Source organism: Peromyscus californicus, unplaced genomic scaffold, assembly GCF_007827085.1.
Source record: "Peromyscus californicus insignis strain IS unplaced genomic scaffold, ASM782708v3 Scaffold_9__1_contigs__length_137607984, whole genome shotgun sequence".
Taxonomy (NCBI): Eukaryota; Metazoa; Chordata; class Mammalia; order Rodentia; family Cricetidae; genus Peromyscus; species Peromyscus californicus.
The window spans coordinates 12,627,434-12,643,270 of NW_026294617.1; the positions used below are offsets into that span (position 1 = coordinate 12,627,434).

Below are 15,837 nucleotides of genomic sequence, written 5' to 3' on the forward strand. Positions count from 1 at the left end.
CAAGCTGCCAACAAGCCACGATCACCCCACCCAGGAGTGGATCCAAGTTTGGACTACAGCCTGCAGATCTTTATTACACCACTGCACACAGGGAACCTTTGTCCTTGAGCTGTTTTTCACAACTTCACTCCTTAGATTCTTGGTAATTCTGTTGTTTATGCTTGTTGGGAAACATCTAGTTCAAGGGATTTGGCTTTCAGAAAGCAGACCTGAGTATTTTGAAGACTATTTTAATTGATAGCAATCAAAGACTGAAGAAAACAAGCTAATGCCATTCAGTTTTGCACTTTTTGATGAGGGGATGAGACCAGATCCCACCGAGTTAATAGGCCTTAAACTGCTGGTGTAGTCAACCAATCTCTGGAAAAACAGACCTAGGGAAAAAAAAATTTTCAGAACTGGCAAGATGGCTCAGTGGGTGAAGACACCTGCTCGTAAGGCTGACAAACTGAGTTTGATCCCCAGGACCCATGTAGTAGGAGAGGCCCAACTCCTACAAACTGTCCTCTCATTAACACACTTGCCCACTGATGTCCTAACTCCTGGACACACAGAAAAACTTCTACTAGATTCCCCTTTAGAAGCAGGCATTCCCATTGTCCTCTGATTTTTTTTCCACACGTGTTCTCACTGCACTGCTCTTTCCTCTTCATTGCTAGTCCTCCACTCGTCTTTTTTTGTGTGATCCAGAGAGTAATTAATTAAGGTTCACAAGGTTAGGGTTAGGGACAACACAGGAGAAAATGTCTTTTCCCAACCTCATTAACCATTAACTGCTTATAGCTCTTCAGAAGGAGAGGTGGGGCCTCCTCTAACCCTCCACCTTCTGTACTTTTGGAGCTTAACCACATTCTAGTCAGAACAATCTCTGATGGAGATGTTTGTGAACACTACATCTCAGCAACTCTGAACAGCAGCACTGAATACCTTTGTTTTTAAATGTCACCTTGAAGTGAGTTATTACTCACTTCCAAAGCATTTCCTAGTACTCCAAAACTGAAAATGGTTGTGCACTATTCAAAAGCCTTTCCTGCGTATAAATTTGCCAGCTATGCCATTTGAAATCTCTTCTAGATTTCTCTAGATGTACTTCATCACATATTAGTCAATTTCTCAGCTTCTCAAGGATCTATGACATTCTCAGATTATGGTTTCTGAGGTATTGTAGGAAAAATATAGAAGCTTTGAGAAAATAACACTTCCTAATCCGCCCCCCCCCCCACCTTTGAGATAGGGTTTCTCCATTCTCTGTGTATCCCTGGCTGTCCTAGAACTCACTATGAACACCAGGCTGGCCTCAAACTCAGAGATGCACCTGCCTCTGCTTCCTGAGTGCTGGAATTAAAGGTATGCGCCACTACCACCTAGCCTAATTTCATTTTTTAAATAATTTTTATGTGTACAGGTGTTTTGCCCTCATGTATGTATGCAAACCATGTGTGTGCAGTGCCAGAGGAGGCTGAAAGAGGCTGTCAGACCTCCTAGGATCAGAGTTACAAACAGTTGCCAGTACCCATGTAGGTACTGGGAATTGAACCCAGGTCCTCTGGAAGAACAGCCAGTACGCTTAATCACTCAGCCATCTCCCCACCCCTTATTCCTAACTTTGAAATCTGGTTTCCAGAGAATTTCATTAACTTAATTCCTAACATGTTTCCATTAACTTTACTTGGCTTATTTTGTCTTACTTCCTTCTAAAAGCAGTTTATCCTTTAATCCCAGCACTTGGAAGGCAGAGGCAGGTGGATCTCTGTGAGTTCGAGGCCAGCCTGGGCTACAGAGTGAGTTCCAGGAAAGGCGTAAAGCTACACAGAGAAACCCTGTCTCGACAAAACAGAAAACAACAAACAAACAAACAAACAAAAAAGCAGTTTTATGTATTTCCCAAACTATCAAGACTACGTTTTAAAATTTATTTTTTGGTTTTTTGAGACAGGGTTTCTCTGTGTAACAATCTTAGCTATCCTGGAACTCACTCTGTAGATCAGGCTGGCCTCAAACTTATTGAGATCTGTAGTCAGAAGTTTTCCTGTGTCCTGCCCAGTCCCGCAGCTGCTCAGACCCAAGTAAACACATAGAGGCTTATATTATTTACAAACTGTAGAGTCTATGGCAGGCCTCTTGCTAGCTAGGTTTTATACCTTAAATTAACCCATAACTATTAATCTATGTATGGCCACATGTTCCATGGCTTTACCTGCATCCCATTACATGTTGCTCCTTGGGCGGTTGGCTCACCTCTTTCCACCTCTGCCTTTCTTCTTCCTGTTTCTGTCTTGGACTTTCTGCCTGCCTATAAGCTGCCTTGCTATAGGCCAAAACAGCTTTATTTATTAACCAATCATAGCAACACATATTCATAGCATACAGAAAGACATACCCCAGTAGAGATCTGCCTGCCTCTACCTCCTGAGTGCTGAGATTAAAGTCACTGCCCAGCTCGATTTATTTTTATTAGTGTGTGGAAGTCAAAGAAAAGACTTGGGGGAGTTGGTTTCTTCCCTTCTATCTTTATGTGGATACCAAGGATCAAACTCAGGTTGCCAGGCTAGTACAGTAAAGTTCCTTTACCAACCCTTAAATAATTAAAAGAATTTTTTCTTAAGTGCTTTGGATCAAACCTAAGCCAAGCAAGTGTACTCCCACCGAGCTATATCCACAACCCTCTTGGTTTTCTGAGACAGACCTCACTGTGTAGCCCTGACTAGCCCTGAACTAGTTATTTTCCTGCCTCTGCCTCCTAGCCCTAGGTTAGAGGCTTGCGACAGCACAAACACAATTTTAATGACTAAAATGCAGCACATTGGACTGAGGGTATAGCTCAGTTTGCACATGAAACTTTGGCTTTGAGCCCTAGCACTAAATAAACCAGATGTGATAGCACACACGAGTGATCCCAGCACTCAAGAGGCTGACACAGGAGGATCAAGAGTTCAAGGCCATCCCCAACTACACAGTGAATTCAAGGTCAGCCTGTGTTACATGAGACCCATTGTTAAAGAAACAAATACCATGTTACATAAATCTGAAAATCCTAATTAAAATCAAATGGCCACAATCCTCTTGGAAAATGAGTTCAAGAAAAAACATCAATACTCTTTAAAGATTTAAGTTTAACAGTTAAAACCAACTATTGATCTTAGTGGAGAAGTAAATGTAGTTAATTAGCTAAGCTTTCCATTAACACAGTTCTATTTCTAAAAAAAACGGTGTGGGGAGATGAGTACCTTTGAAACTTTTTTTTTTAAAAAGCTCTGTAACCCAGGCTGGACTCCAGCTGGAGACTCTTCTGCAGCTTCTTAACACGATCCAGTTTACTTTATTTACTTTTCTTTGTTCCAGATCAAAGGTAGGGAATGTCTTTGGGAAGCAAGGAACCCACATGCTTAGCCCTCTGAAACCTCTGTTCAGGTGCCGAGCAAAGCGAGCAAGGACATTTTCTCTTCATGGTACTGGACTTACAGAAAGAACACTTGACTCTAAGAGCAAGATGCTTGTGTTTCCAGTGTGACATGCAAGTTCACAAAGTCAAAAGCTGTTACTTACGTAAGGTTATGTTCTTTGTAAGTCTGAAAACTAAGATTTTAAGAATTACCAGTTATCTGAAATTTCTTTATACTTATATGAAAAATAATTTTCTCTATAAAGCTTTTCCCTACTAAAGCATCAATCATAGTTTTCTTATGAAATTTATTCTCCTTAGTAAATAAACTTAGTGTCAAACTGTTAACTACCTTTGCCCAAAATAAAATTGTAAAGAGTAATTTCTTACACTAACGGAAACAAGAACCAGAGATGGCTCAGTGGGTAAAAGATCCCTAGGATCCACAAGCTGGAGAGAACCAACTCCCCCAAGGTACCCTCTGCCTTCAGAGTTCTACTGCTATGACGAAACACCATGACCAAAAGGAACTTGGTGAGCTGTGTGTGTATTTACTTCAGGTTACAGTTCTACATTCACAGTCCAACACAGAGGCAAGGCAAGGCAAGAACGTGGAGCAGGAGCTGATGCAGAGCCCACAGAGAAGTTATTGGTGTACTCCTTATGGCTTGCTAAGCCTGCTTTTTTAAAAACCCCAGAACCACCTGCCCAGGGATGGCACTACCCACAGTGGACTAGGCCCTCCCACATCAATCACTAATTAAGAAAATATACCACTGGCTTACCCACAGGTGAGTCTGGTGGGGGCATTTTCTGAGGTTCTCTTTTCCCAAGTTATTTTTGTTTGTGTCAAGTTGACATAAAACAGAACATCCTCTGACTGCCAGATTCATGCTGTGGCATGCACACACACATCCATAAACAGACACACAAGGTATTTTTAGATAGTCTTACTATGTAGCCCTGGCTGGTAACTCACTGAGATCCACTTGCCCATCTCCTGAGTGCAGGGATTAAAGGCATGTGCCACCACAACAGATCACAAAGTAAAGAGGGCTGGAGGGAGGGCTCAGCAGTTAAGAGCACTTGCTACTCTTGCAGAGGACCAGGGTTTGGTTCCTGTACTCAACATCAGGTGGCCAAATACTAGACACAGGGGTGCTCTCTTCTGGCCTACACATATGTGGTATACCTATAGACAAGCAGACACACACACTCACGTTTTAAAATATAAATGGAAACAACTTTTCATACTGTTAAATAAACATTACATACCTAATTTTATTCACATTATATTAAGAAAAATCATTTTTTTGTTTTTTGTATCCTTTGGCAGGTCTGGAACTTGCTATGTAGATAGATCAGGCTGGCCTCAACCTCATAGAGATTTGCCTGCCTCTGCCTTCTGGTATTAAAGGTGTGTGTGTCACTACATCTATAAGAAGAGTCATTTTAAAGAGGAATTTTGTAAAGAATTTTAAAAGTTTATGTTTTCTTTATTTTTATTTCATTTTATTTATTTGTTTTAGTTTTTTGAGAAAGGATTTCCCTGTATACCCCTGGCTGTCCTGGAACCATGTTTGACCAGGATGACTTCAAACTCAGAGATCTGTCTTCCTCTGCCTTCCAAGTGCTGGGATTAAAGGTGTGAGCCACCAACACTAGGCTAAAGTCAGGGTCTTACATAGATCAGACTGGCCTAGACTTCCTTATGTAGCTGGGCAACCTGGTTTTAAACTTCTGGTCCTTCTGCCTCCACCTCTAGTGCAGGGATGACAGGCATGTCACTATGCCTAGGAAAAAGTTAATGTTTTATCAGATGATGTTCATTACTGAAAATTATCTCAATTGAGATAATCACTCTGTCTACATAATAAAGCCGAGATCAGGAATTAGAATCCTTGTCACAAGGTACAATTCCTGGTGGTGGTAGTGGGGCCGGGGTTTCAAGGCCATGCAGAGTAGAGTTCTGAAGTCTAAGAACACTGTATTCCCACTCTTCTTGCCTGCCAAATTCTTTTTACTTTAGAGTCACTTCTTCATAATCTTGTTCTTCTGCTTCCACACTTTGCCACTCTGACCTCACTAGGGTTTCCAAAGGGTTTCTTTGTTGTTGTTTTGTTTTGTTTTTGCCCAGACAGGGTTTCTCTGTGTATCCAGGCTGTCCTGGAACTCGCTCTGTAGACCAGGCTGTCCTGGAACTCACTCTGTAGACCAGGCTGGCCTTGAACTCAAGAGATCTGCCTGATCTGCCTCCCAAGTGCTAGGATGAAAGGCCTGTGCCACCACTGCTGGCTTCAAAATGGGTTTAAAAGATTAAAGTTCTCCTGGATAGCAAAGTGAGTAGCAATGAGCTAAACGTGACTCCTGAACATCTCATATTGGAACTCTACCCTTCCCAATGAGATGGGTATGAGGTAAACAGACCTTGGGAAGTGTCTCAGTTACTTTTCTATTACTGTGACAAAACACCATGCAACCTATAAAACCTATAAAAGTGGTAAATTGGGCTTATGATTTCCGAGTTAAGAGTCCATCATGGCTGGGCAGTGTGGCAGGAAGCAGTAGGTACAATGGCTGTAGCAGCTGAGAGCTTACATCTTGAGCTGCAAGGATGAGGCAGAGAGCACAATAAGAATGATAGAAAGTTTATGAAACCTGTAAGCCTGCCCCTATGACACACCTCCTCCAATAGAGCCACACCTCCTAATCACTCTCAAACATTCTACCAACTGGGGACTGTGGTGATATGTTGAACATTCTGGGTTTTAACCAGTGCCCCTGCCCTCACTGGGCAGGAATGTTTTGTCTTAGAGGAAATTGTTAAACACCACCACCTTCCCAAACCTCACAGAGCAGATGGAGAGGTGTTCTAAGAAAATGGGTTGACTCTTTTTTTTTTAAACAAGGTCTAACTCTCTAGTCCTGGTCGACCTGGAGCTCACATGTGTAGAACAGGCTGTTCCTGAACTTGCCATGTTTCCCCTGTCTTCACAACCTGAACCGGGGGTAACAGCTATACACTGTCATTTATTTGTCAGCATTATTTACCAGGAGCGAGAAAGCACGAGATACAACGGAACCCACTATAAGAGTTTTTATTAGGGAAGGGAAAGGGTGGAGGTAGATAGGCCTACCCAAAAGAAAGGTTCGGGAAGGTAGGGGGTGTGTGTGTGCTACCTCTAGCGAGAGGGAGAGAGAGTAAGGAGCGGGGCCTGCTTTTATAGGTCACCTCGCACATGCGTATATGGGCTTACGTAGCTACGCCACACATGCACATAGAGTAGATGATCAAGCTGCCTGAAGTTTACGTGACCACGCTGCGCACAGATTACATAGGACATAAGGCCCTGGAGTGAATTTTGCCTGACTGCTGACAGTGCATGTGCAGTCATGTGACTCCAGAAGTAGCTAGGAATAATGACATTCCACCCTATTTGTTATTATAAAAAGGGAGCTGGGTGGTGGCATACGCCTTTAATCCCAGCACTCAGGAGGCAGAGGCAGAGGCAGACAGATCTCTGTGAGTTTGAGGCCAGCCTGGTCTACAGAGCAAGATCCAGGACAGGCACCAAAACTACACAGAGAAACCCTGTCTTCAAAAACCAAAAAAAAAAAAAAAAAAAAAAAGTAAGGGATTAGGGATGGCAGGTGAATGGAAATGGGGGTGCCATGTCTCTTGGAACTGCCAATGTTGTATTTTAAAGATGGCAGGAAGGAGTCACACCATACAACAGGACCCATGAAGGAGGTTTATTGAGGGGAGAGGAGTGAAGGGGCAAAGAAGGGGGCAGGGACTTGATAAGAGAAAGCTTGAAAGTAGAGTGCCCTCTTTCATCTATCTGGCAGAAATTAGTCCTGTGACCCTCCCCCTCAGCCACTGGAGCTCCAGGGACTAGGCAGCTACCTTTCCCTGCTCCCTCACCAAAAAAACAGCCCCTGTGAAGCCAACAACCACCAGCGGGAGCCATAAGCCCACCCTGCACCAACTGGGGACAGCTGCTCCTGGAGACAGAACTCCCTAAAACCCACTGGATTAAGCTGCTCCTGGAGAAACAGCCCAACAGCACCGATTCGACCAAGAACTCCCAGTGGACCAAGACTATCAATTGGAACAAGAAAAGCACCTTCAGACACAGACACCGCCTACACCGAGCAGAGGAAGAGATGAGTAGACACCAGTGCAAAATACAGGCAACAACATAAAAATCTATATGACAACATCAGAACCTAGTGATTCTACACCTGCAAGACCTGAGCATACCAATGCAGAAGAAGCAGGAGAAATCAATCCCAAAAATGACTTTATGAAGATGATAGAGGCCCTTAAAGAGGAAATGAAAAATTCCCTTAAAGAAATGGAAGAAAAAACAAATAAAAAATTGGAAGAAAACAAAGAAAGCCAAGAAAAAGCAATTAAACAGATGAAGGAAACAGTTCAAGATATGAAAATTGAAATTGAGAAAATAAAGAAGACACAAACTGAGGGAATGCAGGAAATAGAAAATCTGACTAAACGAACAGGAACTACAGACGCAAGCATAACAAACAGAATGCAAGAGATGGAACAGAGAATCTCTGATGTTGAAGACACAATAGAGAAAATCAGTCAAAGAAAACACTAAAGCCAAAAAAGTCGTAACACAAAACATCCAGGAAATTTGGGACACCGTGAAAAGACCAAACCAAAGAATAACAGGGATAGAAGAAGGAGAAGAATACCAACTCAAAGGCACAGAAAATATATTCAACAAATCACAGAAGAAAACTTTCCCAAACTAAAGAAAGAAATACCTATGAAGATACAAGAAGCTTACAGAACACCAAATAGGCTGGATCAAAAAAAAAAAAAAAAGTCCCCTAGCCACATTATAATCTTAACACTAAACATACAGAACAACAACAACAAAAAAAATATTAAGAGCCACAGAGGAAAAAGACCAAGTAACATATAAAGGCAGACCCATCAGAATAACACCAGACTTCTCAATAGAGACTATGAAAGCTAGAAGTTCCTGGACAAATGTTATGCAGACACTAAGAGACCACTGATGCCAACCCAGACTATTATACCCAGCAAAACTCTCAATCACCATAGGCAGAGTAAAGAAAATATTCCATGATAAAACCAGATTTAAATAATACCTATCCACAAATCCAGCCCTACAGAAAGCACTAGAAGGAAAAATCCAACCTAACGAAATTAAATACACCCATGAAAACTCAGGCAATAGATAATCCCACACCAACAAAGACCAATGAAGGGAAACACAACACTACCACCAAAAAATAACAGGAATTAACAATCACTGGTCATTAATATCCATCAATATCAATGGTCTCAACTCACCTATAACAGGCTAACAGAATGGATACAAAAACAGGAGCCATCCTTCTGCTGCAACAAGAAACACAACTCAACCTCAGACAGACACCACCTCAGAGTAAAAGGCTGGGAAAAGGCTTTCCAATCAAATGCACTTAAGAAACAAGCTGGTGTAGCTATCCTAATATCTAATAAAATAGACTTCAAACTAGAATCAGTTGAAAGAGATCAGGAAGGACATTACATATTTATCACAGGGAAAATCCACCAAGATGAAGTCTCAATTCTGAACATTTATGCCCCAAATACAAAGGCACCCACATTTGTAAAAGAAACATTACTAAAGCTTAAATCGTACATCAAACCACACATTAGTAGTGGGAGATCTCAACACACCACTCTCACCAATGGACAGATCTACCAGACTGAAACTTAACAGAGAAATGAAGGACCTAACAGATGTTATGGCTCAAATGGACTTAATAGATATCTACAGAACATTTTACCCTAACACAAAAGAATATAACTTCTTCTCAGCACCCCATGGAACCTTCTCAAAAACTGACTACATCTCAACAGATAAAAAAACATGGGAATAAACTTTCTGTATTTTATTGGACCACCATGCCTTAAAGTTAGATTTCAACAACAACAAAAACTATAGAAAGTCTACAATCTCATGGAAACTGAATAATGCTCAACTGAATTACCAATGGGTCAAGGAAGAAATAAAGAAATTAAAGATTTCCTAGAATTCAATAAAAATGAAAGTACAACATAACCAAATTTATGGGACACTATAAAAGCAGTGCCGCGGGTGGTGGTGGCGCACGCCTTTAATCCCAGCACTCGGGAGGCAGAGCCAGGCAGATCTCTGTGAGTTCAAGGCCAGCTTGGGCTACCAAGTGAGTTCCAGGAAAGGCGCAAAGCTACACAGAGAAACCCTGTCTCGAAAAACCAAAAAAAAAAAAAAAAAAAAGCAGTGCTAAGAGGAAAATTTATAACACTAAATGCTCACATAAAAAAGTTGGAGAGCTGGGCGGTGGTGGCGCACGCCTTTAATCCCAGCACTCGGGAGGCAGAGGCAGGCGGATCTCTGTGAGTTCAAGGCCAGTCTGGTCTCCAAAGCGAGTTCCAGGAAAGGTGTCTTGAAAAAAACAAACAAAAGAAAAAAGTTGGAGAAATCTCACACTAATCACTTAACAGCACACCTGAAAGCTCTAGAACAAAAAGAAACAAACTCACCCAGGAGGAATAGACACCAGGAAATTTAATCAAACTGAGGGCTGCAATCAATGAAATAGAAACAAAGAGAACAATACAAAGAATCATGAAAGAAAGAGTTGGTTCTTTGAAAAAAAATCAACAAGATAGACAAACTCCTATCCAAATTAACCAAAAGGCAGAGAGAGAGAGAGTGCATCCAAATTAGCAAAATCAGAAATGAAAAGGGAGACATAACAACAGTCAACGAGAAAATCCAGAGAATCATCAGGTCATACTTCAAAAACCTGTACTCCACAAAATTGGAAAAGCTGAAAGAAACAGACAACTTTCTGCATAAGTACCACATACCAAAATTAAATCAACACCAGATAAACTAATAGACCAATAAACCCTAAGGAAATAGAAACAATCATTAAAAGTCTCCCAACCAAAAAAAGCCCAGGAACAGATGGTTTCAGCGTGGAATTCTACCAGATTTACAAAGAAATGCTGATTCCAATACTCTTCAAATTGTTCCACACAATAGAAACAGAAGGAATATTACCAAGCTCTTTTTATAAGGCTACAGTTACCCTGATATCCAAACCACACAAAGATGCAACAAAGAAAGAGAATTACAGACCAATCTCCCTCATGAACATGGATGCAAAAATACTCAACAAAATACTGGCAAAACGAATTCAAGACACAGCAAAAAAATTATCCACTGACCAAGTAGGCTTCATCCCAGGGATGCAAGAATAGTTCAACACACGAAAATCTGTCAATGTAATACACCATATAAACAAACTTGTGTAAAGGTTAAAACCTTCCTTTTTAAGAAAAGAAAAGGGGAAGTGCTGTGGGATGGTCTGTATGTCAAATGTGTTGCTGATTGGTCAATAAATAAATCACTGATTGGCCCATGGCCAGGCAGGAAGTATAGGCAGGACAAGGAGGAGAATAGAGCTGGGAAGTGGAAGGCTGAGTCAGGGAGACACTGCCAGCCGCCATCAGGACAAGGAAGATGTAAAGTACCGGTAAGCCACAAGCCACGTGGCAAGGTATAGATTAATAGAAATGGATTAATTTAAGCTGTAAGAAAAGTTAGCAAGAAGCCTGCCACGGCCATACAGTTTGTAACCAATATAAGTCTCTGTGTTTATTTGGTTGGGTCTGAATGGCTGTGGGACTGGCGGGTGTCAGAGATTTGTCCTGACTGTGGGCCAGGCAGGAAAACTCTAGCAACACAAACTGAAGGGAAAAAAACACATGAAAATCTCATTAGATGCTGAAAAAGCCTTTGACAAAATCCAACACCCCTTTACGATAAAGGTCTTAGAGAGATCAGGAATACAAGGAACACACCTAAAGATAAAAGCCAACAGCCACCATCAAATTAAATGGAGAGAAACTCAAAGTGATTCCTCTAAAATCAGGAACAAGACAAGGCTGTCCACTCTCCCCATATTTATTTAATACAGTACTTGAAGTTCTAGCTAGAGCAATAAGACAACATAAGGAGATCAAGGTGACACAAATTGGAAAGAAAGAAGTGAAACTTTCACTATTTGCAGATGATATGATAGTATACATAAGTGACTCCAAAAATTCTACCAGGGAATTCCTACAGCTGATAAACTCCTTCAGTAAAGTGGCAGGATACAAGATCAACTCAAAAAAATCAGTAGCTCTCCTATATACAAATGATAAAGGGGCTGAGAAAGAAATCAGAGAAACATCACCCTTTACAATAGCCACAAATAATATAAAATACCTTGGGGTAACACTAACTAAACAAGTGAAGGACCTGTATGATAAGAACTTTAAGTCTCTGAAGAAACTGAAGAAGCTATCAGAAAACGGAAAGATCTCCCATGCTCATGGATAGGTAGGATTAACACAGTAAAAATGGTAATCTTACCAAAAGCAATCTACAGATTCAATGCAATCCCCATAAAAATCCCAACACAATTCTTCACAGACTTGGAAAGAACAATACTCAACTTCATATGGAAAAACAAAAAACCCAGGATAGCTAAAAGAATCCTGTACAATAAAGCAACTTCTGGAGGCATCACCATCCCTGACTTCAAGCTCTACTATAGAGCTATAGTAATAAAAACAGCTTGGTACTGGCATAAAAACCGACATATGGACCAATGGAATCGAATTGAAGACCCTGACATTAATCCACACACATATGAACACCTGATTTTTGACAAAGAAGCCAAAACCATACAATGGAAAAAAGAAAGTATCTTCAACAAATGGTGCTGGCATAACTGGATGTCACCTTGTAAAAGACTGCAAATAGATTCATATCTGTCACCATGCACAAAACTCAAGCCCAAGTGGATCAAAGACCTCAACATAAATCGTTACATTGAACTTGATAGAAGAGAAAGTAGGAAGTACTCTTGAATGCATTGGCACAGGAGATCACTTTCTAAATATAACACCAGTAGCACAGACACTGAGAGCAACAATTCATAAATGGGACCTCTTAAAACTGAGAAGCTTTTGTAGGGCAAAAGACAGGTCAATAAGACAAAAAGACAACCTACAAAATGGGAAAAGACCTTCACCAAACCCCCATTTGACAGAGGACTGATCTCCAAAGTATATAAAGAACTCAAGAAACTAGACATCAAAATATTGAACAATTCAATTAAAAAATGGGCTACAGAGCTAAACAGAATTCTCAAAAGAAGAATTTCAAATGGCTGAAAGACATTTAAGGAAATGCTCAACATCCTTAGTCATCAGAGAAATGCAAATCAAAACAACTCTGAGATACTACCTTATACCTGTCAAAATAGCTATGATCAAAAACACTAATGACAGTCTATGTAGGTGAGGATGCGGAGCAAGGGGAACACTCTTCCACTGTTGGTGGGAGTGCAAACTTGTCCAATCACTGTGGAAATCAGTATGGTGGTTTCTCAGAAAATTGGGAATTGATCTACCTCAAGACCAAGTCATACCACTCTTGGGCATATACCCAAGGAATGCTCAATCATACCACAAAGATACATGTTCATAGCAGCATTATTTGTAACAGCCGGATTCTGGAAACAACCTAGATGCCTGTCAACTGAAGAATGGATTAAGAAAATGTGGTACATATACATAATGGAGTACTACTCAGCAGAGAAAAGCAATGACATCATGAAATTTGCAGGCAAATGGATGGAACTAGAAAGTATCATCCTGAGTGAGGTAACCCAGACTCAGAAGGACAAACATGGTATGTACTCACTCATAAGTGGATACTAGATATAAAGCAAAGAATAATCAGACTGCAACACACAGAACCATGGAGGCTACCTAGCAGGAGGGACCCTAGGATGACTGTGGCTTATAATAAGTTTTGGTTTTGCTCAATCACTGGACAAGCTTTAGTGAAACATTTCACTATTAGGATAAGAATAGATACCGTATCAAGCTGATGAAAGAATATGCTGGCTGTACTTTCAGGAGGGGAGGCTAAAATCTTCTTAGATTATGAATTAGCCTATAGAAAAATGTCTGCCATAAATCAAACAGTAAAAGGGAAGATGAATAGGAATCTCACACAACTTAAGTAAAACATAGCTCTCTGAACAGATGAAGATAGGTTTCTTCTGCATCCCAGAATCTAATCAATATTTATATGTATAATTCAGCTATCATTTGGCTTAAAAGGGCCTATTGGGAAATGTTATCATTTATACTATTTTCTACAGAGAAAATATTTTACTGTTTAAAATAACTCAGGACTTTTGGATTATAATCTGTTTTTATGTTCAAGCTATCTGTGTATTATTTCTCCTGCAGTTGTACATAAAATGTTTTTACTTAAAAAAAAAAAAAAGAAATTCACCACATTTCTATTCAATAGGTCATAAGCATTTCAGTAGAAATTGCATTAAGGTCTGGCAAAATGGCTCAGTGGCCTCTGACCTCCATGTGGGCTGGACTGACCAGTCAGTTAGTTAGAAGGCTTTAAGAGCAGAACACAGGAAGAAATTGCCTCATTGTTCATGCATGCTCAAGAGTCTCCATTCTTCCTTTTCTGATATTTTAGTCAGTGTAGGTACTTTGCATGCCCATAAAACATTCCTTAAAATAAAGATCTTAGCTTCTGTACCACAACTGAACTACACAGCAGAACTTCCACAGCAAAGCATGAGATTGCTGTTGCTTAGTTTTAGATCTTTATTGGAAATAAATTTTGTCTTTAGTTTTTGAGACAGGTCTCTATTCCAGTTTGGCCTACCCCTTAAGGCAATCTTCCTGTCTTCCCTTCCCAGATGCTGGGGTCAGTGAGCTACAATACCCAGCTTTTTTTTTCTTTCCCCAGATGATGGTCTCACTATATTCCCCACAGAGTTAGAACTCCTGGGCTTGAGCAGTCTTTCTGCTTCAGACTCCTAGTAGCTACTGCTACAGGCATGTGTCTCTCTTTCCCTTTCTGGAAAAGACTTTTGCTACAGGGATAGGCATATAGCTCAGAGGTAGAGGCTTGATGCATGAGACTTTGGGTTCAATCTCTAGCACTGTTTAAAAATAAGAAAGCATTGTGTGGAATCTCTTTATAGCCGAAGTGATCTGGAAAAATATAAATCAATTCAGAGTTTGGTAGCATATTCCTTTAATCCCATCATTTGGGAAGCTCCCATCATCTAGTCAGCCAGAACTAAAGTAAGACCTTGTCTCCATGCAAACAAACAAACATCAAATTTTGTTATTCTCTGGGCCAAAAGTTTTCCATTATACTTAATCAAAATTTCTGCAGGATGTGGTGGTGCACACACATTTATAAAACCAACCCTTAGCAGATTTCAGAATTTCAAGTTTAAGGCCCATCTGGGCTACACAGTGAGTTCTTGTCTTAAAGAAATTCATACTTCTGATCTTAGCTTTTATGATTCTACACCTGCCTTCCTTCCAACATTTCTCTCACCCTCTTCTTTTCTACACTCCACCATGCTAGTCTTTCATTACATCCACCTTACCACTGTCCTTTCTTTAGTCTTTGGGCAGTTTTCCTCCAGATATTCCCAGTAAGGGTCTGGAAAAAAACTGAGAAATGACATCCTGGTTGGCTCCACCTTACTCCTTTTTCTTCAGATACTCTATTCTATTGCCCTGATTTTCCCCCGTAACAGCAAGCACAGTCTGAAATGATCTCATCCATTGTATTTGCTTGAGAGTTACCTATCCAATAGAACCGCAGTATTTATTTATCTAGCTCTTTTAGCTGTCCATCAGTGTCCTAAGCACTTTACATGCTAACGCATTTTCTGTTCCATAACCCATAAAGTAGGCATTTTTAGTATTTTATAGATGAGGTACCTGTCATTTACAGAGATGAAGTGGCTTCCCTTGCAAAAGCATCTCATTTGCTAACTCTGGAAAGGACACATGCTGTGGAAGCTCTCCTGGGAGGTGGACCATGTAGACTCTTGGGCTTCACCCTTGACCAATGAATCAAAATCAACAGCTTAACAAAATTTCCAAGTGATTTTTTTTTTTTTTTTTTTTTTGGTTTTCACGAAAGGGTTTCTCTGTGTAGCAGCTCTGGCTGTTCTAGAACTCACTCTGTAGACCAGGCTGGCCTCGAATTCAAAGAGATCTGCCTGCCTCGGCCTCCCGATTAAAGGCGTGCACCACCACGCCCGGTCTTTAAGGTGATTCCTAACAAAGTGTAAATCATGGACAAATTAATTCCCAAGTAACACCTTTCACACCCAACCCCAGGACACCAAATCAAGAGCAGAGCAGTGAAGTCAAAAGTTTGGACTTTCCCAGTTAGCTTGATAAACAAGCATCTCTGTGGTTTTGGGACCTCCTCTCCCCCCACCCCAACTTCGCACCCTACACCCTAAGACAACCATAGGCATCCTAGGCTCCGCTGAGCTTTGAAAACTTTGAAGGG

General features: G+C 40.7%; 1 protein-coding gene across 2 annotated transcripts in view; it reads right to left on the reverse strand.

Annotated features, from left to right (window-relative positions):
* Positions 1-15,837, reverse strand: part of Kcnmb3 (potassium calcium-activated channel subfamily M regulatory beta subunit 3) — an 82,495-nt gene that overhangs the window by 66,518 nt on the left and 140 nt on the right. For both annotated transcript variants that reach the window (XM_052732104.1, XM_052732103.1), the window contains exon 2: positions 15,255-15,376. In XM_052732104.1, the coding sequence (XP_052588064.1) occupies positions 15,255-15,301 (47 nt within the window). In that variant the 5' untranslated portion in view covers positions 15,302-15,376. The remainder of the gene's footprint in view (positions 1-15,254; positions 15,377-15,837) is intronic.